Source organism: Lonchura striata, chromosome 8 (genome assembly GCF_046129695.1).
Source record: "Lonchura striata isolate bLonStr1 chromosome 8, bLonStr1.mat, whole genome shotgun sequence".
Classification (NCBI taxonomy): domain Eukaryota; kingdom Metazoa; phylum Chordata; class Aves; order Passeriformes; family Estrildidae; genus Lonchura; species Lonchura striata.
Window position 1 is genome coordinate 28234063 of NC_134610.1, and position 26344 is coordinate 28260406.

At 40.3% G+C, this 26344-nt stretch overlaps 2 protein-coding genes across 3 annotated transcripts in view; one reads left to right on the top strand and one right to left on the bottom strand.

The window, feature by feature from the left end:
* The window catches only part of RFTN2 (raftlin family member 2), a 43209-nt gene extending 18713 nt beyond the window's left edge, over positions 1 to 24496 (top strand). The window contains exons 8-10 of one of the 2 annotated variants that reach the window (XM_021555414.3): positions 3565 to 3643; positions 6946 to 7218; positions 23963 to 24496. In XM_021555414.3, coding sequence (XP_021411089.2) covers positions 3565 to 3643; positions 6946 to 7215 — 349 coding nt within the window. In that variant the 3' untranslated portion in view covers positions 7216 to 7218; positions 23963 to 24496. Of the gene's footprint in view, positions 1 to 3564; positions 3644 to 6945; positions 10936 to 23962 lie in introns of those variants that run through there. The other variant, XM_021555413.2, reaches the window with a different exon arrangement.
* MOB4 (MOB family member 4, phocein) lies at positions 11617 to 20964 on the bottom strand. The gene is made up of 8 exons (XM_021555416.2): positions 20836 to 20964; positions 18883 to 18945; positions 18338 to 18438; positions 17717 to 17759; positions 17387 to 17473; positions 15703 to 15782; positions 14826 to 14937; positions 11617 to 13969 (listed from the first exon to the last, which is right to left on the bottom strand). The coding sequence occupies exons 1-8, from the start codon at positions 20893 to 20895 to the stop codon at positions 13838 to 13840; spliced, it is 678 nt and encodes a 225-aa protein (XP_021411091.1). The 5' UTR covers positions 20896 to 20964; the 3' UTR covers positions 11617 to 13837.
* Positions 24497 to 26344: the final 1848 nt, after the last annotated feature.

Sequence of the window (26344 nt, forward strand, 5' to 3'; positions counted from 1 at the left end):
TCTGAGTTAGGGATTGAGAATTCATGAGAATCAGACAGTTAGTGTCTTCCTGTTCTGATGGGCTGAGTAGTAATTGATAACTACTATTTTTAGGCATTGATGTTGGTATTTAAGGAGAAGAAAAAATTCCTGGATGGTTACTGTGTGTCTGCTGTGAAAGATGCCATTACTGTGATGGTGGTGGGTTATCCTAGGAATGCAAAAGTCTTAATAAAGAAGGACACTTTATGTTGCTCAACAGCTGTTTTATTCCCCAGACTCAAAAGTCTGACCTGAAACCCCAGCCTGAATATTAAGAGGTTTCAGAAACACTGAAAAAACAGAAATAAGCAGCAATTTGGGATGAACTGACAAAATTATGCTTTCATGTTTATTTTTAAAAAAGAATTTGTGCATAGTATTTAAAGAAAATTTTATCTATTACCCCCATTTTTACTCACTGTAGTATTTTCCTCTATTCTGTCTCCCTATTCTCTTAATTTATTGTAAAACTTTCCCTCATGTCTGATCTTTGGTGAGTATCTAAAAAATACTTCGCTCGTAAATTAGTGCTACTGCACTTTTTAGTATAGTATTACCATGAGTTTGTAGAAATCCATACATGTTTCTCGTTGAAAACTAGAATTACTTTGAAGGCATTTTACTTTTTTCATTTAATAGATCCTTTAAGCCAGGACACTTAGTATCCCAGGCCGGTGTCTGTCTCAAAACTGAAAGTCTAGATGCTATCCAGTTCCAAAGGAGTGCAAAGTTATATTTTTTAGAGAAGTGAAAATGAAAAAGAAAATAAAGAATACATGAAAATAGTTCTTCTTATTCCCTTTGGAAATTTTAAGAAAATTTTGTCTAACTTCTGTTTTAAGTACTTCATATGTCAAATATTCATGCATTTAAAAAATGGATCTGTAAAAACCAGAGCTATTGGCAGTACTACTGAGCTTGTAGCTTCATGGTTGTTTTGGAGGACTTTAATATAGACATGTAAGAGGACGCAGTTTTTGCCATACAGCATAAGCAGACAAATTGCTGGTGTTTCAACAAAAGAGTCTCTGTTGCTCTTCATCACTCTTAAAGAAGAGACAGGAAAAAGGCTTCAGCAGCCTTACTCTGCAGTGACCTTTATTTCCCTTCACTGCTTACTGTTGTCCCTGCAAATGGGCAGGGCAGACTATGAGCAATGCACTGCAAAAACACTGACTTTATGGTTCTTCATTTATCCTGGCTCACCACTTAATCTATATTTTCAAAATGCTGTGACTTACAAGGAAAAGAGGGAATGTAGAAATGTGAGGGAAACTGTGGAGCTTCCCTTGCTCTAAGCACTTTTTCTCATTTAAATTCTGTGGAAATCCCACTGTCATTGAGTTCTTTGTGAATTAAGCTCATAGCTGCTTTGTCGTGTGTGGCATTTTAATAAGGTCAGACTTAGAAATTTGTTAATTTACTTCTTGTCTACTCACCATCATGTCCTTTTTCTGTTCTAGTAGAATTTGTACAAGCTGTAGCTCAGTGTTTGGGTTTTTTTCTTTTCTCTGAAGGAATGCAGACACTGTTACAAAATAAGCCTTAGGCTCTTCCCCATGCCAGGGACTGTGCTCAGCCTTGTTGCTTGGAAGAGACATTTTTCAACTGATCAAAAGAGACATAACTGAGGTGCAGAGAAATACCTAGCCAAGTGGAATAAGGTTGCAGGTTTGCAGATTTCCTTATAATGACATAAAATCTAAACACTTTTTCTTGTAATGAATGCAAATAGTGAGGTAGGAACTCTTGGAACAGGAAACCTTGTTAGGCTAAAGGAAACAAATGAATTTGTTCTCCTGCATTTTTGTTTTTCCCATAAGCTGGAGTTTCAGTTCTCTGTTCTCATCTAAGGAAGACATGCAAAGATATGCTGTGACCTGGGTTGAGCTGACTGCAAAAAAGATTGTGAGGGGCCAAACACCATCACAAATCCATCATCAGTAGCTATTGATCTTGGTGGCTGTTTATGCTGAAAATAGTATTGGTTTGTGTATTTTCACAGAGCTTACTTCCAGAAGCTGTACTGGGGCAGGCTGTTAACAAGCTCTTCTGAGCTCATAGGAACAGTTTTAATCCCAGTTTTTTTGTTGGAGCAAGTCCCCAGTGTTAAATACAAAATAATTTTCAGTTGTCAAACATGCATCAGTTACCTTGACTTCATGTCTGCAGTGGTTAACCTTGTGAAATATCCACACTGAATTAAAAGCTTACATTGTTTTATTAGTTCTTAGTAATGTTATGCATAATAACACAGTTTTATAGTTGATAGAATAGGTAGAATCATAAACAATTCAAATGAACTGCCATATCTTTGCTGTTTCTATTTTGCTATTTTTATTTAGTGCACTCTTAAATCTGTAGCAACTTTTTGCCAAACAATTTCAGTATTTTGCCTTTATATGCTTAAGTATCTTACTGAATACTGCCCAGAAACAGATGTGGGGAGAAGAGCTTATAAAAATGTAGTATCTGATACTTAGAAGAAAACTGGAAATTTTAAAATCTTCTTATTCTGGAGTTCTTGTCTTGAAATTGTTTCACTTTCAGTGACATGGAGTTGGGTTTGTATTATATCTCCTATCAAAGTGGTGACATGTATTTCTGGTGGAAAGATGATGGAAATATATTAAAACTTAGAGGATGTATTTATCACCACTACTAAGGGGATGTAATGCTTATGAAACATCATATCAGTAATACCTGGTCTGGGGAGCAACTTCACTTGTCTAAAAGTATTTCCTTTTGGAAAAAAACTCAACACCTTTGCCTTGTCTACCACAACAGTATTAGCATCTGTAAAAGTTCCAGGACTGAAGTTGCTTGCTTTTTTTTTTTTTTTTTTTTTTTCCTTTTTCTTTATTTTTCTTACTAAAATATTCTCTTCTCCCTATGCCGGTACCTACCTCGTACAGAACACCTGGTGTCATTCATCTCATTCTTGATGCAAAGCTTATTAAAACTGAGGTGAAGCCCTTTATCCATAGGTGAAGAGGCACCAAGCTTATCCTGCTGTGTCCATTAGATTACATTTTACAACTTCTTTTTAGCAGTAAAGAATGTCAATTCCCAAGTTTCATACCACAAAGCATTGAGAGATTTGCTGAAGCTATGGATCTGTGAAGATTGGGCCTGGTTGTTGTGGTATTAATAGGTAGTAATATGTTGCTGTATATTTAACAGTGAAGATTAAGTTAAAAAAGACTTGTGAAGGTTTGCTTCAGACATAAATGTGCAGACTTGGATTAGAAGTAGCTCTGATATTTAAACTTTCAAGAGCAACATATTGAATAATTCCAATTATGGCAATACAAGTTACGGCTCTGTCCATATTTTCATGTGCGTCACCTTAACCTAGTTCTATGCTTCTGTTTTTTAAAAAAAAATCATTATAGAACCATTGACGAATTAATAAACTGGATAATACTCTGTAGTCTGTCCTCTTCTCACTTGTGAACTAACATCCACCCTAAAGCTGACTTCAAATATCTTAGTGACAATTATTGCCTTTAAAACATGGAAACTATTTTCTTTACATTTTAGTGAAGGAAATTTGGCCACAAAGCAAGTAATTTTTCTTCAGAGACCTGTTATGTGGAGTTCTGCTGTCCAGACACCAGAGGTGAGTAACATATTTGTGGTATTAATATTAAAAAACTAGTACTTCACATTATGGCAAGATACAGAAACAAACTAAATTTCAGAATTAACAGGGGAAAAAACTGGTAGAACACAGTTTCCCTGCAAACAAGTTCAAGTTCAGGGATGGTTTTTGCAGCTGGATTACCGGTTTTTTTTTTTTCCTCAGCTGTTATTTCTTAAGCCATAGAGAAAAGCATAAGCAGGCTAAAAATCTGTTTTGTGCTAAGGAATTACTGTGTCTCAGGTGAACATGGCTGGCTATGCTGTATTTCCTTGGAAGTCTTCAGGAGTCTTAAAAGTTCTGATCAAAATCCTGCATCTCTTGCTCATGAAACAGAAAATTTTTTTGTCCTTCAAAACATCTACTTTCACATTTTTAGAAGAAAGGAGTTTTAAGCTGTGTTCCAAGGGATGCTGTAACCTGCAGGTTATCGGGGTGAAGGACTGTTGTTGAATGAAAATGTGTGACAGAGGCTTTAAAATTCCTGCAGCTGATCCTCAACAATTCCTTGTCCCTTCTGAGTGGAGGTTGTATCAAGTGTTTTGAGAATTAAGTGACTGACAGTCTCCACATTCTGCTCAAAGTCACTGTCACAATTACTGCACCAGCACAGTACTGCAGTAAATGCTGCTGTGGCCAGAGAAGGGTGAACTCCTGGTGGGCTTTTCTTTGCCAGGTCTTTTGATGTACTGTGATGGGTTTCCATTTTCTGTTCTTTCTCACTGGTTTTCAGTGGCTGATCAGCCTTTCTCTATTTAACATGTCTTTCCTGTGATAATCTTAAGCAGTTAGGAAAGCTAGGAATGTTTTCACTCATGTCCAGCAGTGGAGTGGTAACTTCACAAACTCATTCGTGGCATATGATTATATGGCAGTGATACCTAGCTGTTTCTCTGTTTGTATGAATATTTCCATAATTGTTAAAATTTCTTATATTTCTATTTGATCTTTCTCTATGGTTTTTTTACTGTCTGTTCAGTGTGTTGCCATAATCTGTGTTTTCCTTTGTTTAGTGTTTCTAAAATACACTCTTCCTTTTTTTGTTCTTCTCCAGGCTTCTGCTTATCTCCAGCCTAACTTCCTTCTCACTGTGTCCCCTGATAATTAGTACTTCCATGCCTGGAAGAACTAACCATGCCTTCAACATGTACAGTTCAAGTCCTGTTTGTTTTTGTCTCTGCCACTGTCTGAATTCCCAGATAGTTCTTGTACACTATAATTTATGTCTTCATTTTCAGAATTGGAGCTTTTGCTTTTTTGCTCTTCAGTGTTCTGTTTAGTCTCTTTTGTCAGTGTCTTAATCTTTCTCCATTCATACCTTCTTCTAAATTCTACCAGTAGACTTTTTTTCCTAACTACCATCTGTGTTGAAAGCACCTCCTAATGCTTTTCCTGATGCTTTCTTCTTTAATACTCTGTATATAATAAGGGCATGAACTCCTGATACTTTTTTCCCTTGGTAAGGCTTAATGTCACTTCTAACTATGTGTCTTTTAAAAGGCAGTGTAACTATGTCACAGGTTGGATTCTGCCAAAAGATGTAATACAAACCAGTTCTGTTAAACCATTCAGTCTGAGGAACTGATGAATCTTTGAGACATGGCTAAATTAAAAATAGGAAGCATTGTACTCACTGTTTAGATTCTTTCACCCTGTTGTGGGGTGATGAGCCTCCTTGGGTTATACAAATAAAATGTGGTTTGTAGTTGTTGTTTTATTTTGTTGGAATGGAAAAAGTTTGACTTGAGCGGTAAACGTACTCAAAGTAAACAAGAAATAGCTGATTTGTAGCCATTTACATCAGGATGTCGGTGTTTGAAATCTGAGCAAAAATGTGTTTTTTCAGTACCAGTGAATGTTCTGCTTCTCTACCAGATTTCATTATGCTGAGGTCATTTAGCTTGGGATAAATAGGTAACTGGGGCTGAAGCTAAAACATTTAGCAGTCGCATTTTCCTTCTGTTTTGCCAATTATGTTGGTTTTCACCATAATTTTAATCCCCCATTACTTGGTCTCTTAATCTCACAGGGTCTCTTTTCTGAGGATGGAATATGTTATGTCCTCACAGCTCATCTCTCTGCCTTCTTGTATATCTGTGGGGTAGTGAGTTATGGCCTGGTTTATGATTTATGTGGTAGTACAAAAGCTTCTTGGGTTATGAGAGCTGTACTGTCTCTCTGGACTTCTTGTTTGTCACATACCATTTGTTTTTCTAAGAAAGGGTTCAGAGGATGAAATGCAAGATTGAACCATGCAGTGCTTGAGGGGGTTGTTGTTTTTTTTTTTCTCTTTTTCTTTATTTCCCTTATGCAGACTCTTCCATCCTCTTTCTTTGGCATCCAGGCAAAACTTATTTCCTTCTATTTCTCCTGAGGCAGTGCTGTTTCCCCTTGTTTAATTTCCCGATGTTCCCTGTAACAGCTTCCCTAAATATGTTTCCTTTAGCCACATAGGCCATTGTTTTTACTGTTTCAAAAGGATTTGAGAAAAAGCTTAGCAATGTACAGAAGGGGGCCACACACTTTCCAAAGCATAGTAAAAGTCTGTGGAGTGTTCTGGTTTTTTTTTAAGTGTCTGCATTGTGTCCTTCATGCACTAAAATGCAGCCCTGTTCTGAGGCTGGATTCCTTCTTGGCTATATGTGCACTTTCTGTGGGCAGGGCAGTGTCCCCTGGCAAACATCTCCTGGTGTAGCTGAGCTTGTGCTGAGAGCAGGGCTCCAGGCAGATGGCTCAGGGCACTCCTGCCTTGCTGACCCTGCTCCTCTGTGTAGCTCAAGGCACTGACATTGTCTCTAGAGATGCTGCATCATCACAGATCTCAGGAACTCAAGTAGCTCCTGATGCTGAACTGAGATAAATTTTTGTTTGATTTATTGTTGTGCCTCAGAGAACCCTTAGCATAGCCTGGTAGGTCTACTGTTTGCAGAAATCATGATCTGCTTGCTTTTCTTTTTGACACTGACAACCATCACTTCAACAGGAAAGATGTCAGGCAGTCCCAATACTAATGTCAGACTGTATTAATCCTGAGTTCCTCCTGTGCAAGGACTCTCTAGATCCCATTTCAAATGGCTGTATAGAGCAGCCACTGACTTCTATCTGCATAGATTTACTGTGGGATTTGTAACTTCCTCCTGAGATAATGGCATGTTTCTTGAGAATTGCACTCAGGATTAATATGCAGCTACACTAAATCTATCCATGATCATTGCAAAGTGTTTGGCTCAATTCCTTTTCCCCTAAATAAACAAACATTTCCACATCCTCTTGTTTTTCAGAAGAAACCCTTAAGACAAATGACTGGGGAAGAAAAAGGCAAGGTGTCCAGCAGAAGTGTTGGATCAGACACAGCTACTTTTTGCCCTGTAGAAACTGGACAACCACCTGACGAGTTTCACCTATCTCCTTCTAAACAATGTTGGATCAAGGAAGGATCCTCCCATTATGGAGGCTTTCCAGGATTCAGTAGCAGTGATGGAGTATTAAGGGAACTGGATGATGGACAATTTGACCAGGAGGATGGAGTCACTCAGGTCACATGTATGTGATGAGTAAGTAACTGCATAAAGTAGACATGTACATAAATCACACAAATGTTTTTGTTTGTTTTTTTTTTTTTAATTACACTACTTTAAATACATTGGTATAATCCTATGACTCTTCCCAAACACTTTTTGTATTTTTGTCTGTGTTGTGTTAATCCTACTGTAGTAATAATACTACTGCAAAATAATTCGGTTTTCTGTCTGTCTTTAATAGTGTAACTACATGATTTGGGTGCTCTGCTAACTTGTTAATGCTTTTGACAAGCAAGGAAGCAAAAGCTGCAAAACAGTGACAGTTTGAATTGTGTGAGAGAGAAAGGAATGAGGATGTTTAGAATTTTCCACAAGCTGGAGGAATGCTTTTGAGTTTGTTTGGTTGTTTTGTTCTTGGGGTTTTTTAAGGGCGTTGTAAATATTGGTGGAGAAAAATGAACTGTCTGGCTATTCTTAAGTTTTAATATAATTTTCACTTTATTTGCCTTGCATAAGTTCAAAAGCCTAGAGAAATGTCAAGTATTACACTAGAGTGTTAATAATTTAAGCTACATTCAGACAGTATGGGCAGAAAAACTCAAGTGGCTGTAGGTAGGGAACTTGTTCCTGGAATATAACTTCACCTATGCAGTTTTCACAGGGCTCCTTGTACATGTAAGCCAGGAGCTTATAACTTGTATTATAATGATGTGTTCATAATGTACTTGTGAGTGGAAATTAAGAACTGCTCATCCCCTGAAAGATAACTTGCAGTCTGTAAACAACTAGTTGGAGAAGCTCCCTAGTAAGCATTGAGAGCAGTGTGATGCTGCTAATGCAGAGGAGGATGTAGGCTAAACTTCATAGGCAGTATTAGATGAATGTATATATAAAATGTCTCAGCTAAATGTATCTCACACTGTATAAAGCGTATTGAGGTGCATCCAATACCAGACTTGATGTTCAGAGGAAAGGATCAAGTTGCTGTGCTTCTATCCTTACTATGGGGAGGAGCTGCTTGCATTAAGGGAAGTTAATGGTGGTAAGGTGCTGTGGGGAAAGGAACAAATGGCAATTGCTTTTATGCTGCTGTCTGGAAACTGTATTTTACAGAGGAGAAGCTGAATAAAAATTCATCTCCAGGAAGTAAATGTGATTATAACTACAATGTGCGTTTTTAATTTAGTTCTAGAAGCAAAAAAAAAAAAAAAATTCTAAGTGCTCATCATCTCTACACTAGTGTAAAATAATTCAGTCAAAATAAGTCAGAACTGAGCAAATGTATTCCTAACTCCACTCTCTAATGTTTGCAGTACAGCACACACATCACCCAGGGATTTTGGTACCTGTCTATGTGTGTTGCACTGCAAACATAGATGTCATGAATTATTTACCTCCAACACCCTGTTCTCCGTGGATGGTATCCCACCAGCTGCTCTGGGACTCTGCCTAATCCACAGTGGTAGATGCTGGCACTAAATACACTGGGCAGATTAATGCAGTGACTGGAACACCAACAATTAACTCCAAATAAGCACTCCAGAAGATGGCCAGGTTAGTGGAGGTTCAGCTGAAGTCTCAAAGCTGTGTAGAAAGAACTTAGCTTTATTTCAGTAAGCAAAACTAATTCATGCAGTAAAAAAGTATAATTTTTTAGGGGGTAGGGAGAAAACCCATTCTACTGACATAATTAGCATAGGGGAAACTTGAAATAATATTGCTTTGGAGCTGCTTCCCGATTTACTTATAATATTCTTACTGGCAGGATTGCTTATTTTTTCTTTGGAAGAGCAACTCTTAATTGTTTGTAGCATGTTGGGGGCTTTTCTTCCAAAAAAATCTACAGCTCTGGAGATTTAGCTTCAACTTCTTTTAACCATTGCATGCTGTGGGGAGTGATGGGAGTTCCTCAGAGAGGAGGTACAGTAAGGAACCTCTTCTGGCAAAGCCTGTTCTCCCAGCTTTCCCACCAGCATCTCGAGGTCAGGGATGTGGGGCATGAGCCTTGTCTTCATTCCCTGTCTGGGGGCACTGTAAGGGAGGAAGATCCCTCTGCTGACAGGGAGAGTGCTGGGCTAGGTGTCCCTGCAGAGCCTGCCCAAGTGCTGCTTTGTCTTGTGGCACTTCTCAGGGAGCACTGGTCATCTCCAGTGGGCAGCAGGGATCTCCTCCACAGGACACAGATGGAGAATATGAAATAGAAGTTACAGCTATCTCTGGCACATTATAAATGGAGTAACAGCTGGTCTCATGCAACCTGGAATATGTTGCTTTACTTCTAGAAGTATTTTTTATGAGTTCTCCAAAACTTTTGTGTGTAATTTTAACCATTGGTCATTCTCCATACAAGCCCAATCTGTAAAATGGGCAAAAATTGGTCCAGAGCTCCAGTTCTGAGTATTTCAAGTTAGTTTTTAAAGTGCCTTTTATAAAGCAAGATCTTTGCTTAAGATGGTTAATATTAGTGAATCCTAAACCGAAACTGAGCTTGTAAGTATTTAAGTAAGTTACAAAGTATAAAGTAGTATGTTTAATGCAGTTACTCTTTCTAGAATGCATTAATTGGATAAAAATCACTTTTAACTGAGATCTTCCCGTATCACCTGTTGAAAGTGCACAAAATTCAATTAAAATAGTGTCTTTCTAAGATAAATGTTTTCCTTACAATTAATGGGATGTACACAAGACAGACTGTTTTGGAACTGGGGTGGAAATTGAGTATACCCTTGATGTCCACAGGTGCACTAGAACATCACTTTCAGCAAGAAAAACTTCTTTTAAAATGAAATAAAGCTAAATTCTTTTTCAATAGCCCTCAGTTTTAACTATGCTTTAGTCCTTGCTCATGAATCTCACAGGTGTTGACAATGCTGCAAACCTCTGGATTTCTTTCTGTCTTTTTTAATGCAGTATAGCCATGCTAAATTGTTTCCTCTGAACCCACTCAGCAATTCCTGGATTGTTAAGGACAGCTGGGGTTTTTAATGTCATTTGTCTCATAGTATCAAAGTTGCCTGTGATGTAGAAATACTCAATCTGAATTGTTTGCTTTTGGCAGTCAGGACAAGTTGCTTGCTCAGCCTGTGTGAAAACAGCGCGAGAATTATCTGACTTCATGCACTTGACCACTCATCTTCTAAGGCTTGGATGCTGAAACTGAAAAAATTCAAAATGCTTCTAAAACAAATTATGGAAAATCTTCTGGTTTATTTTGTTCCTTGTAAAAAAATTTTGAAAGACAACTCTGTCTTACTTGGATGAGTGAAAAAGGGAGGGTGCATTTTGGGTATAGGAGATTTGATTTCAGATCCTCGTCACCTGTCTGGCACAAACCAGAGCATGAAGGTTTGCCTTTACTGGTATGGTGACCAGCACTGTCCATTAAGTAAAGCAGCTTTGTAAATCAGAAGAATTCTCTGAAAATAATAGAAGTACACTTTCTGTAGTCAATAACAAGACCTCAGCCAGGAGCCTGTGTGTTTGAAATAGTAGGGAAACCCCTTTCCTGATGGTGACAACAGAAATGCTCTGCAACTTTTAGAAAGAACAGAAGGCAGCCATGTTGATGAACCTCTGCAAAAGATTGTTTATACTTTCTGATGCTTAAATTGTTTGGAGAGGAAATAGTTTTCTAATGTTTACAAACAGGAAGAAACTGTCCACAGTTAAATATTTTGTACTTCACTTGTGACTGTCAGAACAGTTTATTTACATACCTGGTCAACTGCAATAAATGGCTGCTTCACTTGTTTTGGGTCTGTAAAATATTCTTTTTGTGTAGGTTCAGATCTTTTCTCTAGTTCATATAGGAAGATGCTCACCATTAGAAGTACTTAGCAAATCAGTTCCCAGTTCATGGTTTTGTCTCACACTGACATTAACTGGGTTAGATCAATGTATACCTTGTCTCAAGCTAAAATTACCTTTTTGCAGTCTTGTCTGAACAGCAAAGCCTTATAGAGTTAATGCCATCTAGTAAAAGCTCATTAGGTTTTCCCTGTTATTAGTATATTCATCTTTTGAAGGCAAAATATGGAGATTGCTGTCTTGACAGCTTAACACCATGGCTGATGTGCTGGAAGATGTGCTAAGACAAAGGTGAGGAGGAACCCCAGTGACGAAGGAAGAAGTAATTTGACAGTGAGTCTTTGCTTACAGCCTCTGTGTCTGTGCCATGCAGTCATAAATGTGCTTATTCTGTAGCTAGAGGGCCTCTTCTAGACCTCCCATATTTTAACTGTGGAACCAGCATATTCTGATTTGAAGAGTGTTTGAGGGTTGACTTGCAAGTTCCTAATGAGTATTTTAGTTCCCTACTTTGGAAAGAAGAAAGACAACCTGACTTGAGCACACCTTGGAGCAGAGATGGGGGAGCACCCAAGGGTCTGTTTTCTCAGACAAGATCAAAAAAGAGAATAATTTGTCAAAATATAGTGGTATGGATAAAGAAACAGTTTAATTTTATCATTTTTTTTTACAATATAATTCAAAGACAGTCTCAGTTTCCCTATGATGTAAAGTCTAAATTAAACCTGTTAATATTTATTAGACAAATCAATGGTTTGCTTAGGTTAACTGAAGTTTTATGGTACCATCCAGGCACATGTGTGTACACAGTACTCATGTAAACAATAGCAAGGGAAAATACAAGCAGTGTCTCACTTAGGCCTTATATAAAATCAGTTTAGTATAGCAAGTCACAATTTTACAGTGCAAATCTGAATGAGAATAAACAGGATTCAAATACCAGAGTTTTGTTTTGAAGTTAAACTCTTAAAGCATGAAAGGAAGAGGTTTAAAATCTTAATGCAGTCCTGAGCACCACATCATCTTCTTCAATTTTGTAGAGGAAATGTAATTAGCAACACCAGTCCCATGTTTTTGCCTGTCCCAGTCACCATGACCAATATACACATGCAGAGTGACTGTACAAAGGAGCCACACCATGGATGGTCCTAGAGGAGACAGCAACGAGCTAAATACATTTTACTACCTCCAGAAAACATCCTCCTACCTGCAGTACAAACTCCAAGGTATCTGTCAAAATCAGGTAACCTGGTCTATACAAGGCAAGTTACAGCTAAGTGTATAGACAGTAACTAAAGCTACTTCACTCTGACAACATCTCATGCAATTACCCTGCTGACAGTTAAATACAATGATAAACATGAGACAAGAAGCTGCTGAAGAACACAGCTGTTGAAGTACTTAAGCTTAGTCTCTCAATTTTCTCATTGTTTATATTCCCTTTACATCCAGTTGATAACAGTTGCTTGAGGTGTGCTTGATTCATATAAAGAAAAATAGAATTTAAGGCATGTTTAGTATATTATGAAAAAACACTTAGTAAAAATATGTGGACTCCCTTCTTTCCATGTAAATGTAATGTAGAAAACAAAGTGTAAATTACTAAAACTAGCTGAGCTAGCCCATTCTGACCTGCTGGAAGAAATAGAGAGGGCTCCTGTCAACCTCAGAGAAACAAGCTAACTTCTTAAACAGCAAAGCAAAATTCATTCAAGAACACTGCTACTACTTTTATACCCTGCATTCATGTACACTTAGCAGTATTTCTCTTATATGCATCTCTAAAATATTTAATTCTATCTCTCTAGACAAAACACAATTAAGCAGCACTCATGGAAATTGTCAGTTATTGCAAATCTGCAAACTTGAAATAGACACCTGAAGGGAACCAGAAACATTAATCCAAATCTTTCTTTCATTATGGTTAAGGTAAATAAAGATAAACAAATGGATGCTGAAAACACAATTAACTTGCAAAGAATCAGATTGGATATTTCAGGTATGTAGCATGTTTTGACTAGGAATACAAGCAGAGACTGTGCCAGTGTGTTATGTAGTGTAACATGAACAGCTGAGGTATAATCTGTAAGCAGTTGCCATAAATATGCACAGGTTTTCTTTAGAGATGTTGTGGACTGGAGAACAGCAGAAGTGTGCCTTAACAGGACAGCACCTGTCCCCTGCTATGCACAAACCTCCACTGCTGACAAAAAAAAAGTCCAGAAAATGTGTTAGATATATATCAAGAATATATATGTTCAATACCATACTGAAATTGTCCTTTTGGCTAATACTATAGATCCTTTTAGTATCTGGATATACACATACAGCAATATGCATATCCAGAAGTAAATCTTCAAAGCCATTAAAAAAAAAAAAAAAGGTAAGTTAGGAATAAGCTACATTGCAAGAAGCTTCCTGCAGAAATATATATTTAAGGTGATAATCTTTGAACCAAGACTTAATATAGCTACTCCATTACAAAATGGCTTGCTGTGAAATTGTTATCTCACTTTCTCCCCCACCCAATCGGACACATCTTCAGGATTGTAATTCAATGATTGTTTAGCAGCATTTTTAGAGAACTGTAAATTATTTATTAACAGGCATTATAAACAGATACTACTACTTTTATTTAAAAACCATGAGTGCCACATTGATGAATATACAGCTCATGAATAACTTAGAAGTATTTCCCATATTAAAAGGCAATGCACACAGCATACAAAAAGTATACTAAACAAAGCTATGAGGATACGTGATTGGAGTTGTCTAAAGTGATATATACAGTAGATAATTAATGTTTTGTTTATATTCAGTACAGGATTCTGTACTGTTCTTCCCATTATGCCTCACTCTCCCCTGACACTGAATTTTGCACTTCTTCTTCCAAAATTGGTACAATCAGGTTATCCTTGGACATCAGATTATACTTCATCACAAACTTAGTGAACCGGTGACACAAGAAAGTTTCATTCTGGAGGTGAAAAAAGGGAAAAAAACAGTATGTACAGAAGGATTATTTTAAACCATTATGAGGAACATGCTAAACAAAAAGCCTGATTCTATATAATTGTCTCAGTATATTTACAGGTCTTAGTCAAGCTTAAATACTAAATGCATTGCTTCTTTTATATCTTTACTGGTTGCTTATAGTTACTACAAATACTAAGAAACCTACTGAAATTGAGGCTTCAGTCACAGCCCAATTTAACAGCACTTAGTGTGTGTAGGAGGAATTTCAGAATCATACTTTTAAATACTTAAATATATTCTTGTCTGTCTCTAGCACAACAGGGCACAATCATTTGTTCCAGAAACCTTCAGTGGGATTTGGCAAAGATTCCCTTTTATATTTAGCTGTACCCCTTATCTCCTTTCTATTAATTTTTACTTTCCCATTAAAAAAATAGGTTACTGGTCATGCACAAGTTGCCCTCAATTACTCTGATCCTTTACAGTTACACAATTACAGTTAATATAGAAACAGGATTACATATATATACATATATATGTATATATATGTATATAAGCAGTACTAACTGCACTCAGTGCTTGAATACATTCAGAATACTTAAATACAATATGAATTTGCTGGCCTTTTATCTAAATGAAGGGAAACCATAACTGAGTACACTGATCACATAAATGAATGTTTATGTCTTTATGTAAGTATAACAGCTTTTCAGTTCTTGTAAAACTGGAATCAACCGTAATCAATCCTTCATTTGAATATAGATCTTCTAGTAGGACTAAAGTATTTTATACAACTCCATCACAGCTGTAACTTCAGTAAATACTCTGCTTTCAAGATGTAATTTCAAACTACTTACTTCATATTCATCAAATATCTGCCGGTGATGAAAATAAGCGTGTGAAAATATTCTGTAAATCCTTCGGCACACTGATCCTAATTTGGCTACGGAGGATTCCTTTATGCTAACCCTGTAAGCAGCAGGAGAAAGGTTACACAACTGCTCTAATGAAATGACTACTGAGGAACACGCTGACACAAATTTTAATTGTTAAAACTATTCTGTACAATTGCATATGAAATTCAGATTTGTTGGTGCAAGCTCCACATTATAAATTGTACTCTGACTACAAAAAAAGTTCTGTAATTAATCATCATCAATTCTGGTAAAGGCTGGATTTCTGGTTTCTAGGGTTTATGGGCAAAGAAAAAAACACGTCCAGTTGCACCTCCTTGTCCATACTGAATTCCTTGAGAAGTACAATTCTGACTTGGGCAGGGAGTTCTCTTTGATGTGACCTGCCTATTCAGTTGTTTGTCTCTGTCTTCTGGGATTGCCATGTCTCACAGTAGATTGGTGTTGGTTTCTGGAGGGTTTTGGTGCTGTCCTGTTGAAGGAGTTTGAGGTGCAGCATCTGTCCCAAGGCCATCCTCTTGTCTGGGTGGGTGCTACTCCAATGGAAGCCCCATGCCACTAACAGATATTACTAAAACAGTTTTTACCTAAAAAGCATCCCTTAGCTCCAGTAAATGGCAAACTATTTGAATAAGCCAGAATTCTTCCTTGGCTTAGAAGTGGCAATAGGCCTCCCAACTCCTAAGAGCTGCAGGATTTTTGATAGTTCCAATAGTAGCCCATGAAACATGCATTATAATTCTCCCTGGGCTTTGTCAATGTCTTAATTTCCAACCTCCTCCCTCCTTCTCTCCCTCCTCCCAAGAGAAAATGTTTTTACCTGCTGGGGAAATATTTATTGCTATTCAGAAGACATGCAGCTCCATCAAGTGTGTGCCTGGTGTAGTCTATAGCAGGACACTACAGAAACAGAGAGTGAGTGAGCACATGCATGACATTGCCAGGACTTGTTTAAAAATAAACATTTTATTGTATTTCCTGATGCTTTGAACTTCATTGGTCATTTTTATCCCCATAAGTTTCACACAGCTTTTCTAAAGGTATAACTATATATATATATATATATATATATATATATATATATATATAGGTGTATATATATTGGTATAACTACATTTCCTCTTTAAGTGAGTAATTTCTTTTCTCTGCTTCACAACCCATGTAAATGATCTCAGGAAAAAAAGTTACTATGGCAATGCCATTATGCACATGAGTAGTGAATTTTATGCCTCTCCTTGAACAAAGCTGTATAATAAAAATACATGCTAGGAGTACACTGAAAGGAAAGATGATTGTTACCTCACAGCTCATTTGTTTCCCACACAATCAAGTTGCCAGACTTGTTCTTTTACAGGCTCTGAAACCAAACCTGCACCTAAATCTATCAGTGCTTTTTGCTTTGGCAAAGAAAACTAAAATCATATATGTAATTAAGTGTGTAACAAGCCATCCCTGGCTCTGCAATCAAGTACATCTAAAGGAAGAAAAGAGTAACTGAGCCAGACTCAGAGAAGGAATGTCTGTCCATTGTCCATTCACCAGTTTAAGGGAAAAGACTTGTCAGTTGTACATTTCTGTCAGCAGTTCAAGGTTCCATCACCCCCTATGTGAGCATGAGTTGGTGGCTGCTGCCATGGAAAACAGGAGCTGAATGCTGCATGCTCCGAGATAAAAAGAAGCCTGAAGTTCTCTGTCGTAGCTGAGGACCACACTGCCAGACATGCCTAGATGCTGACCAGGGATAGGGGTTAAAGGAGAGAGTGGGAAGTTGGCTAAATCAAAACGTCTCAGAAAAGTAAAAGCAGAACAAAACAAGAAAAAAGATCTTACAGGACAGAAACTATAAGGTTAAAAAGAACCAATCCCTTATTCTGGAAGGTGAAATACAAAGAAGATAAATATGACAAACTGCACTACCATCATAACCAAAAGCAACAAAGACTTTCTGAAGGTTAAAAAAAAAAATTTATCAAGTGCTTTAACAGAAGATCTGAACAAAATTTAAACTAACTGGACATGGAGGAAGACAAGCTAATGCCATGCTGATAAACCCACTTGACTAGAAACATCTTTATGACTCCACCATCTTTTTGGAGTAAGTGCCCTAAGAATGAGCACATGCAGTCACGTCTGGAGTGTCAGGTGTACACTGTGGATCAAGGCCAACATTTGAAGATGAGCCCATTCTCAGCATGGACTCTTCTATCAGTTAAACAAAGAGCTTTCTTCCTTTGAGTTTCAGGCAGGGTCAACACCAACCCAGAGACAAAAGGGGAATGTGCAAAACTGCTAATACTGAGGTAAAAAAAAGCAGTTCCCTTTTACCTCATCCTGTTCCTCTGTAAAACACTACAGAATGGTAGAGTAGCTCAAGTGATACTCTCAACCCACATAAGCTCTCAGTTTGACTAAGAAGCCACCTCTAACAGGCTCTCCATGAACCTCCGAACTGTGAAAGAAAATTCCTGCATCACTGGAATCAGTTTTGCAAAATATATCCATACCTCTTTGGGAGTTTTATGAGCTGCACAAAGAAAAATCCACTGTTCAGTTGCTGTCATCTGAGTACATGTGTCAGGGTGACATTCACTCTGTTAAAACAATAGTTCAATTAAGAAAAAAACCCAGCAGCAAAAATCTGATGATCTTTTCCAATAACTTCCTTGCCCTGTCCACCCCCCAGAATGGTTATTTCCCATATGCCCTTAAAATCTTACAAAACCTCCAACCACTGCTTAGCCCTGTGTGTATATATTTAGAAGAAGTCTCTGCAATCTACACAAAACAAAAAAGTCTCCTCCCTGACAAACTTCAAGTCTCAAGAAAACAATTACCTGAAGCTTGACAGCTAGTCCATTGAGCTCAAGGCAGAATTGTCTAAAAGAAATTGAACACAGCACCATCAAAATAAGCTATTTGTTTCCTCTCTACAAATATCTCATAGAAAACAGCTTAGACATTCCGATCTGTATATCAGCAGATGTTTTTTTTTTTTTACTCAGCTAAAAAAAACAGAAGTGGACAAAAAGGTTTGTCTCCTTACAAGCAGAAAAAGAACTCTAAGGTACAGGGACTTGCTATCCCTGCCTATTTGCCTCATTTGCCTGGTAGTTTCAGAAAAAGCATTGGGAGCATCTGGAAATTTCATTACCTCTTAGTGGAGATGAAGAACTGACAATATCTGTGAGAAAGTGCTATGGAAATTCATTACTATATCTTCCTATTCAAGAAGTGACGTAAAAATAGTTTCTTTAAAAAAAACACTAAGATCAGAGCACATTATAAATCTTTAGAAATAACAGGGAAATCAGAAAAGAATACCAACATTTAACAGTAGAAAAATCAAGTTTAAATTAAGTTAGCTTTGATATGTCACATTCAAATAGACTTACTACCAGCATCAATGAACAAAACTTAGAACCAAGACAGAATGTTAACAAAAGATGGATTTTTACCTTAAATGTTCATACTTCCATACACCTTCATCCTGGCCTTCAGGAGGTTCAAGGATCTTATCAATGTTGGAACAGTCTGCCCTTATGTTTTGTTGAATATACTGGGTGGGGGAGTAGAAATAAAACTAGATATTGTAATTACAGTAAGAAAGTGTATTTAGGACATTACATCTTGGACAGGTTTAGTTTTTACTCAAATGATTGACAGACTAGAAAGTTCAAAAGTAGATTGGCAGATTAAGGAAACTGGTAATAAAAATGTCAGATCTGAAAAATACTTTGATTAAATTAAAAAAGGTAAACAAATGGAGAAACCCCCACCATTTTCCTAAATCTGGTTTGTTTAAATCTGACATGGGAATTTGAATTATTTCTGCAAACAAAACTAACCATTAATTTGTTAATATACATAGTACTTAGGAAATTCACTGCTGTGCAGCAACACCCTAAGCAGATAAATATCAAACCCTGTTTAATTTTATATACCAGAACACAAAACCTGTGAAACTGCACTCATTAACAACATTTCATGTAAGTAGGAATACCTGCTGAACAGCTAATGTACTATCCATTTCTTCAAAGGATTCATCAGGCCAGTTGTAGAAATCCTGTTTTGAAAAAAGAAAATTTAAAGCAATGCAACAAAACCACAGGGAGAGGAAGAAAGGCATACAGCCTACAATAAGCCTGAGCATGCAGGAAAATAGATGGAGTTTATACAATTCCAGGAAGCTGCATCTGAACAGAAGCAGCACACAGTCCTGGCAGGAAGAGGGAGAGATGGGATTTATGCTGCCAGCACTGCAACAGCAGCATACCTTGGAAGGATAAGCTCTGCATGACTCGGCAGGTGAGCACCCAGAGCCTGCATTTGTTACATTAAATACAGCTCACAGCACCCACTGCAGGTGTTAGACCAGGTAGCAATGGGGAACAAGAGGTCTGCAGAGAGCAGCAGCATACTCTGGTTATGCAACTAAAACTCCCAGTGGTGACACAGCAAGAAAAACATCTCTGAACTGAGATCACGGAACGCTGTGCTGGCCTAACCTGGTACCACATTCCCACCTTAGCCCTGGTAAGGTCAGTATGCCTTAATTAATTTACCTGGGTGCTTATCAGCCCTGTTAATGATAAAGCTTTGCAGAAGTTTCACCTCAGATCCAGCTGCACCTGTGTTCTGCAGCAGTCCACACATGCTGCACCCACGATCATCCCAACCATAGGCATTTTCTTATTGTGCATTTTTCACATGTAAAATTTGGTGCTACTCCCTCATATCATGCAGAGATGCTGCATGTCAGCTTGCTGTAGTCATCCCAGTAACTGCAATGACTCACTGAAAATGTCCCAAGAGCAAAGCTTAGCAATCTGTTCCTGAGAGAGTAAGTCAACCCTGGAAAAAATACCTCAAGCATATCCAGTGTTGAAATATCATTACCTAATTGTATTTGCAAACTGAATAGTTATACCAGTGTCATCCAAAATAAAACATTAAATACAAACATATACAAAGAAAAGTCATGTCTATGTAGAGAGAAATTATCATCACTGTACACAAAACTCTTCAATCTACATAAACTTCATAATACTTGACCAAACCTAGGTCTGTCCAGCTCTTTTACAGAATACCCCAAATTTATCAAAGGCACACAACATTATGTCTTCACAGATGAAACATGCATAGAATGACCTGATTTACAGGGTTGTGTAATAATTCTGCCTCTGTGCTATGACAAAGAACAGGAGAAGACACGTGTCTTACACTGCTCCTTTCCCACAATGAGTTCTCCTCCCAAAAGCAGAGGAGAAAGTCTCACATAAAGGTCTGACAGATCACCTCTCTGAAATAATCTAAAAAATGCAGTTTCCGTGTTTGAGGTGTACCTTTTTCCAGCTGACCGTGAAACCTCAGAAACTAATTCAATTCTGATTAAGAGAAGCGATGTGACAGCAGAATTTGCTTGAGCGCAGCTACGTAAGGGAAGGAATGACTTCGCTGTGGGATGGGCAGGCAGGTACGGTCTCTGCCGGTGCCGAGCTGCCGCTCGGAGCCCAGTGCAGGGTCAGGGGCTGGGAGCGTGCTCTCGGTGTTTTCCGAGCAGTAACAACCGCGGTGCCTGACAGCGCCGGGACCGCCCTGCCTGCCGCGGCCCGCGCTCCCGCCCGGCTGTCACGGGCGCTCCCCGGCCCGGCCGAGCCCCCGCCGCTTCCTTCGGCCGGCCGGGCCGCGACCTCCGCTCCGACCGCAGCCTGGCAGCCCCGGCAGCGCTCGGGCTCCCCGCGCCGCGGGGCCGCTGCCGCAGCGCGCGTTCCGCCGAGCCCGCGGGGAGGAGCCGCCGCCGTCCCCGGCCCGCTCCCCCGCACCCACCGAACAAAGCCGGCCCCGCTAGGCCCGGCGCGGCCCTCGGCGCCAGCCCGCCGGCCGCTGGGCCCCGGCGGCGGCGCTGCCCCTGCCCACCCGCCCGGCGGCCGCGGGGGCAGCGGCGGCGGCTCACCTGGGCCTTGGTGCCCGGGCGGTTCCGCCGGAGCACGGCCGTGCCCTCCGCCATGACCATAGCGACCGCGGGGCCCGGATGTGCCGCGGGGCCGCGCGGGGCGGGGCGGGAGCGGGCCCGCGGAGGGAGGGGCGGCGCGGCCAGAACAGCTTCTCGCGAGAGATGGCGGGAGGCGGCGCGGCCAGAACAGCTTCTCGCGAGAGATGCCGGGAGGCGGCGCGGCCAGAACAGCTTCTCGCGAGAGATGGCGGGAGGCGGCGCGCGGGGGCGGCCGTGAGGGGAGGCGGCGCCGCGGCCTCGCTGCCCTGTGCCTTCCCTTCCCTTCCCTTCCCTTCCCTTCCCTTCCCTTCCCTTCCCTTCCCTTCCCTTCCCTTCCCTTCCCTTCTTTTCTCCGCTCTCCTCCGCGCGGCGCTGGAAGCCACGGCCGCTTCCCTGTGAGCGCGGTGCCGTGCGGGCACCTGCGGGTCCGTCTGTCAGAGCAGAGCTCGGTATTGCTGAGGGGCAGCACTGACATCCCCACACGCACACACAGGCGGGAGCGGGGAGCTCGGGGCGGCTGCTCGGTGCTGAGCAGCGAGTCACCCGCCTTGTGACGGCATGAGTGGCTGCTGAGGAAATCCATCGTGTTTCATCCTGTTTCATCAGCATCCCCCGCCAGCCCCTGGTCTGTGTGCACTCACACAAGGTTAGTCCTCGCTCGTGTCTGTACAACCGAGTCCCTGACGCTCTGTGCAATACAAACTATAAGGGTGTGGATTTTAAAAATACTCAGTTTTATATTCGATATTTATTCTAAAAATAATGAGTAAAATCCCATCCTAGTAAGGGTTGTTTGGAGCAAAATAATTTTAAAGTAGATAGTAAGCCTTTCTAGGTCTCCCAAGTCAGGATTGAGACACCTGTGATCTTGGTGTGCGGAGGGCAGGAACTGCTGTGCTAAAGGCAAACAGAGTTAGCTCAGGTTTCAAGGTTTACCGAGTGGAGTGTTAACTCTATTTGCGAAGAAAACAAAAAAGACACGGTTACCTCATAGCTGCCTGATAAATACATCTCCCTTACAAGCAAGTAAATGTTTTGGAAGACCAGAGTGACTCATACTATTTCTGTAGGGTAATTGAGAAGAAAATTGTTTGCAAGCTGTTCTATTTCTCTAAAATACATGCTAGAAATGAGTACAGAATTAGGAGGGGTGAATTGCTTCTGTCTGTGTGCAAGGACGATGAGGTACTATGAGACACCTCCCTCACACATCAAGGAATAAATGGTTGCAGTTGTGGGGTGTTTCCTGCAAAGTGGAGAAGGCTGCTCACTACCTGGTGCTGTCCCTAGTCCCACCGCATTTCAGGGTGAGTGCTGGTTGTAGATTACCCCTTCATTCAGTTATTTTGCTGTAAATCACACATTAAAACCCCTTCCTTCTACCCAGTGAGAGTTACAGTTTGTGAAACATTTCTAGATCGAAACCACTGAAAAATCTCTAATTAGGCTTTCCCACCAGAAAGAGAAGCGCCCTTGGAATCCTGAGTGCGGCTGGCGCCGAGAGCCGCACAATGTGCGGGGGAGCAGAAGTGGGTGACGGGGTCAGCGCCGCCCCGGCTCCCCCAGCTCCTCTCACGTTACTCTGTAACGCGGAGCTCGGCATTCCTGCCTTCGGGCACCTGAGTTCGCTTTGCTGTAGTTACTTTTTTACTCCTGGCCTGCATTCCTGCCCCAGGATGTCAGCTCTTCGGGTCGTGTGGCGAAACCCAGCTTGTGTAAGAAACCATCAGAAGGTTTAAAATGCTGTGAGAAATTGCTGTCTTGGAATGAGGAGTAGAAATGTCCTATTACCTCTTTGGACCAGCTGTATTCCAACATTATTTTTTTTTTATTACATTGATATTATTATTGGCCAGTTTTGAAGCACAAGCAGTTCTAGCTGCTTGAGTCCTTCAAAATTCAGCAGCTTGTTTGTGGTATTTTTTCTTTGTGGGTTTGTTTTTTTTGTTTTTTTTTTTTCTCCCTATCACCATATTCAAGGTTTAACCTTAAAGCACAGAAAAGTTGGGGACTTGACATTTCCATTTGTCCCTGACTTTCATTTCATGGCCATCTTGCTTTTAACATGGAAACAAAACTGACTGTGAAGAAATACCTCTCAGAGAAAAATATGTCTCTGTTAGTTCAGCCTGAAGATGGTTTCATGTGTCTGCAGAAAAAAGTAAAGAAATTTGTTAATATTAAGATCTGGAATGCTGTTATCTCTTGATAATTAACCCTGTATTCCTGAAAGATGCTTATTCTTTTTATTTCATTGAATTTCGAGCTGGTTTTGAAGAAAATCTGTACAAGAGCATTTTCAGTTTTTGGGTTTCAGCTGTGTCCTTGTTCAGGGCAAATTTGGAAGAGAATCTCTAAAGGGATTCTCTAGGAAGCAGATTCAATCGCCCCCCAGCCAGTTCAGGAAAAAATACTTCCTTGGAGGAAAAAGTAGAAAAAACCTGTTTATTAAACAAGCAAATCTAAACAATATTAAACAATAAAACTTCTTGCTACTCCAGAGAGAGAGACAAACTCAGAAAGATCCCCTGGGCTGCAGCTGGGCTCACTCAGTCTCTGCTCAGTCCCTCAGTGCTGGAAATGCCACAGCCCAGGCCCGGCCCGCTGGGCCACTGGTGCTGCTGCTGCTGCTCTGCTGGTGTTCAGTCCAGAGCAGGTCCAGAGAAAGGGAAAAAAACACAGTCCAGGGAACTTCTTTGCCTCAGCTAGCTACAACTAACTAGAAAAGCAAAGGAGAGCTCTGTCTCGCTGTCTGTCCGTCTGCAGACAACACAGTCTAGGAGCAGGAATGTGGAGGAGGGAGTGCAGTTCTTGAGAACAAACTCCACGCTTCTTCCCCCCCTTTCACTCCTGGAACAAGCCTTAAAGGTGCAAAACTTATTATTCAACATAAAGAGGGCAGACAGTTGGGGATAAAGGCATCATACAGTCAACCTAGGACAAGCTGGTCCTCACCTTATGGCCTTCAATAATGAGAATCTGAATATTTGGCCAAAATCTTGTCAAGCATTCATGTGCTGTTAGGGACCTGTCTGCCCTTTCTTCCCTATTGGCATATAAGTGTTCCATCCTTTTCTTACTGTGGCAGGATAACATAACCAGGGTGAGAAAACCTTTCTGAAAACACTACAGCTGCTGAGAATGGAAGCTGTTCTGGAGTGTTAGAAAAGAAAGCCGCAAAAGATGGAGTCCACGTGGTCCCCTTGTGGTTCAGACAGACTGAAGAAAGACTGAAGACTTAATCCCCTCAGAAAAGCAGGTGGGGCAACATGCAGCATTTACACCAAAAGTGAAGTTTTTAAACCATGTAGAAAACAGTGGAAAGAAGCCAAATTTCCTATCAGAAGAACACAGTAAAGAAAGAGGGTTTGTGATTGTCTGTCCTTGCCTGAAGAACCTGGGGGATATAGGATTTGGCACACAGTCATGGCCCGAGAGGCAGTAACAGCAGATGGATCACCTTGGCTGGGCGGCAGTTGCCTTGTCCTTGCTTGCAGTGAGACCTTGTGGTGCAAGGATAGAATGTTCCTGTCAATCCAGCAGATGTTCCAGCATGTCCTCCATATAATTAGGCCTAGGAATGCTATTTCCCCCACATCCATAAATTATTTATTCCCATGAAGTGTGACTTCTGTTTTTAATCACTTACTTAAACTAGATACAGCCATTACTGTACTAGATACAGCCATGCTAAGTTTAATAAATAGGCATTTTATATTTTAATAAATAGGCATTGTATCGAGCTGCTGAAAACCTGGGCTGGAAGCATGGGCTGAAGGTGGAGCTGGGGGCAGGCAGGTTGGGTGGTGAGGGCTCAGAGTGATCCTATGCAGTTCATGTCTTTTAGAGGCTTTATGGAAAGAAATGGAGAAATTTTAGGCCTAAACATTTCTCTGTTGGCAGTTAATTCCTACTGCATCTTGAGATGGAGTAGTGTCTCTAAGCCGTTTGTAAATATTTAAAATACCTTATCCTCTTTGCTATGTGACTGCAGCAGACTGTCCCTTATCCTGGGAGATAAAGGCATGCTGGCTGCAGTGGAAGATAATGCTTCCCAGGGAATTTGTGTGTCATTGCACAATCAATGGTCTTGCAAGGTCCTTGGGGTGTGATTATCTTAAGTTTCAGCTTGAAGGTGCAGTGGTGCAACTACTAAGGCAAAACTGCAATAGGGCACATTTTAAGATGTAGGTATTTTATACTAAAAAGTGTATTTTTATTAATTTAGCATCTTCCCTATCTGTCCCATAGTCCAATGCAAATTTAACCCCTGGAGCAGTCCCTGGTTTGTCTTCAGCTCCAGAGTAAGCAGAGGTAACCAGCCAAGAGCAAGCACCCCACAGCAAAGGGGAACAAAAGACATTGCAGCCAAGCCTGGCAAATGCAGCTTGTGCTGGTGGTCAATGGGATCTATGGAAAAACATGGCTCCAGCTGACCTCTGTGCTGTGCAGCTGATGGGAGGGACTTTGTGCTGGTAGAAAATACATTGTGTTTCAAACTGACAGAGCTTGAGTCCCCTGCAGCACATGAATGGAGTTCTGACAAATATTTTGTTAAGAGTCACTTACTGTTACCTCTGGAATAAGCATTATAAGATATCTAGCACTGCCGAGTTCTTATCAGCAGGACTAGAATAGGAAAGAAGTGCAGTTTAATTCCAGCCAATGAAGTTTCAGCAGCAGTAAGTCAGGGACTGACTGACTTCGCTAAGACTACCCAAAAAGCAATTTAAGGCACTGTCTGTTCTTAGGCTGCACTAGATCCCTCTGTGCACCTCAGTTTTGAAAGCCTCCACAGGAACAGTGCAGATTTGGGTGCTCCTCATGCACAACCCTGAATCCTTGTCAAGGCAAGAGAAGGTGGCTAGGAATATGCAAATTTAATTCAGCATTAATTCAGCTTCAGCATTACCTAAGTCAGTGTCTTGCTATTTAAGAATGGTGTGTTAAGGGTAAATGAAATATAATTCGTCAAAGGGAAAACTCAAGATCTGGGTGTGATAGTGTGGTAATCAGTAAAGAAATTTCATTTAAGATCAGCATGATCCTGTTACAGCACAGACATGACTAATAGCAAGCTCCTTCCACCTGCTGGGGGACAGGCTGTTTGTGTGCCTTAACATTTCAGTATTTCAGGGTCTTCATACAGGACTTAGAAGAACCCATGCTATCGCACACTGGAGTCCAATGTGCAAGGGAGCTGGATACAAGTCCTCAGCAAGATTGCATCTGTCTGGTAACCCTTTTAAGCTCATTTCATACAAACTTGGTGAAAATAACATATTACTACCATTGAATGTTACAGAGAGCTCATTACAATTGAGACTCAGTTTCACTGAGCAGCAGCAGAAACTGAGACAGAAGCAGAATAGTTTTATAAGTTTATTGTAAAGACCTTTACAATCTCAGTACAGAGATAAGGATATAAAATGATGCTGTTTGGAATTAAGGCTGGTTGGCGGTCATCCAA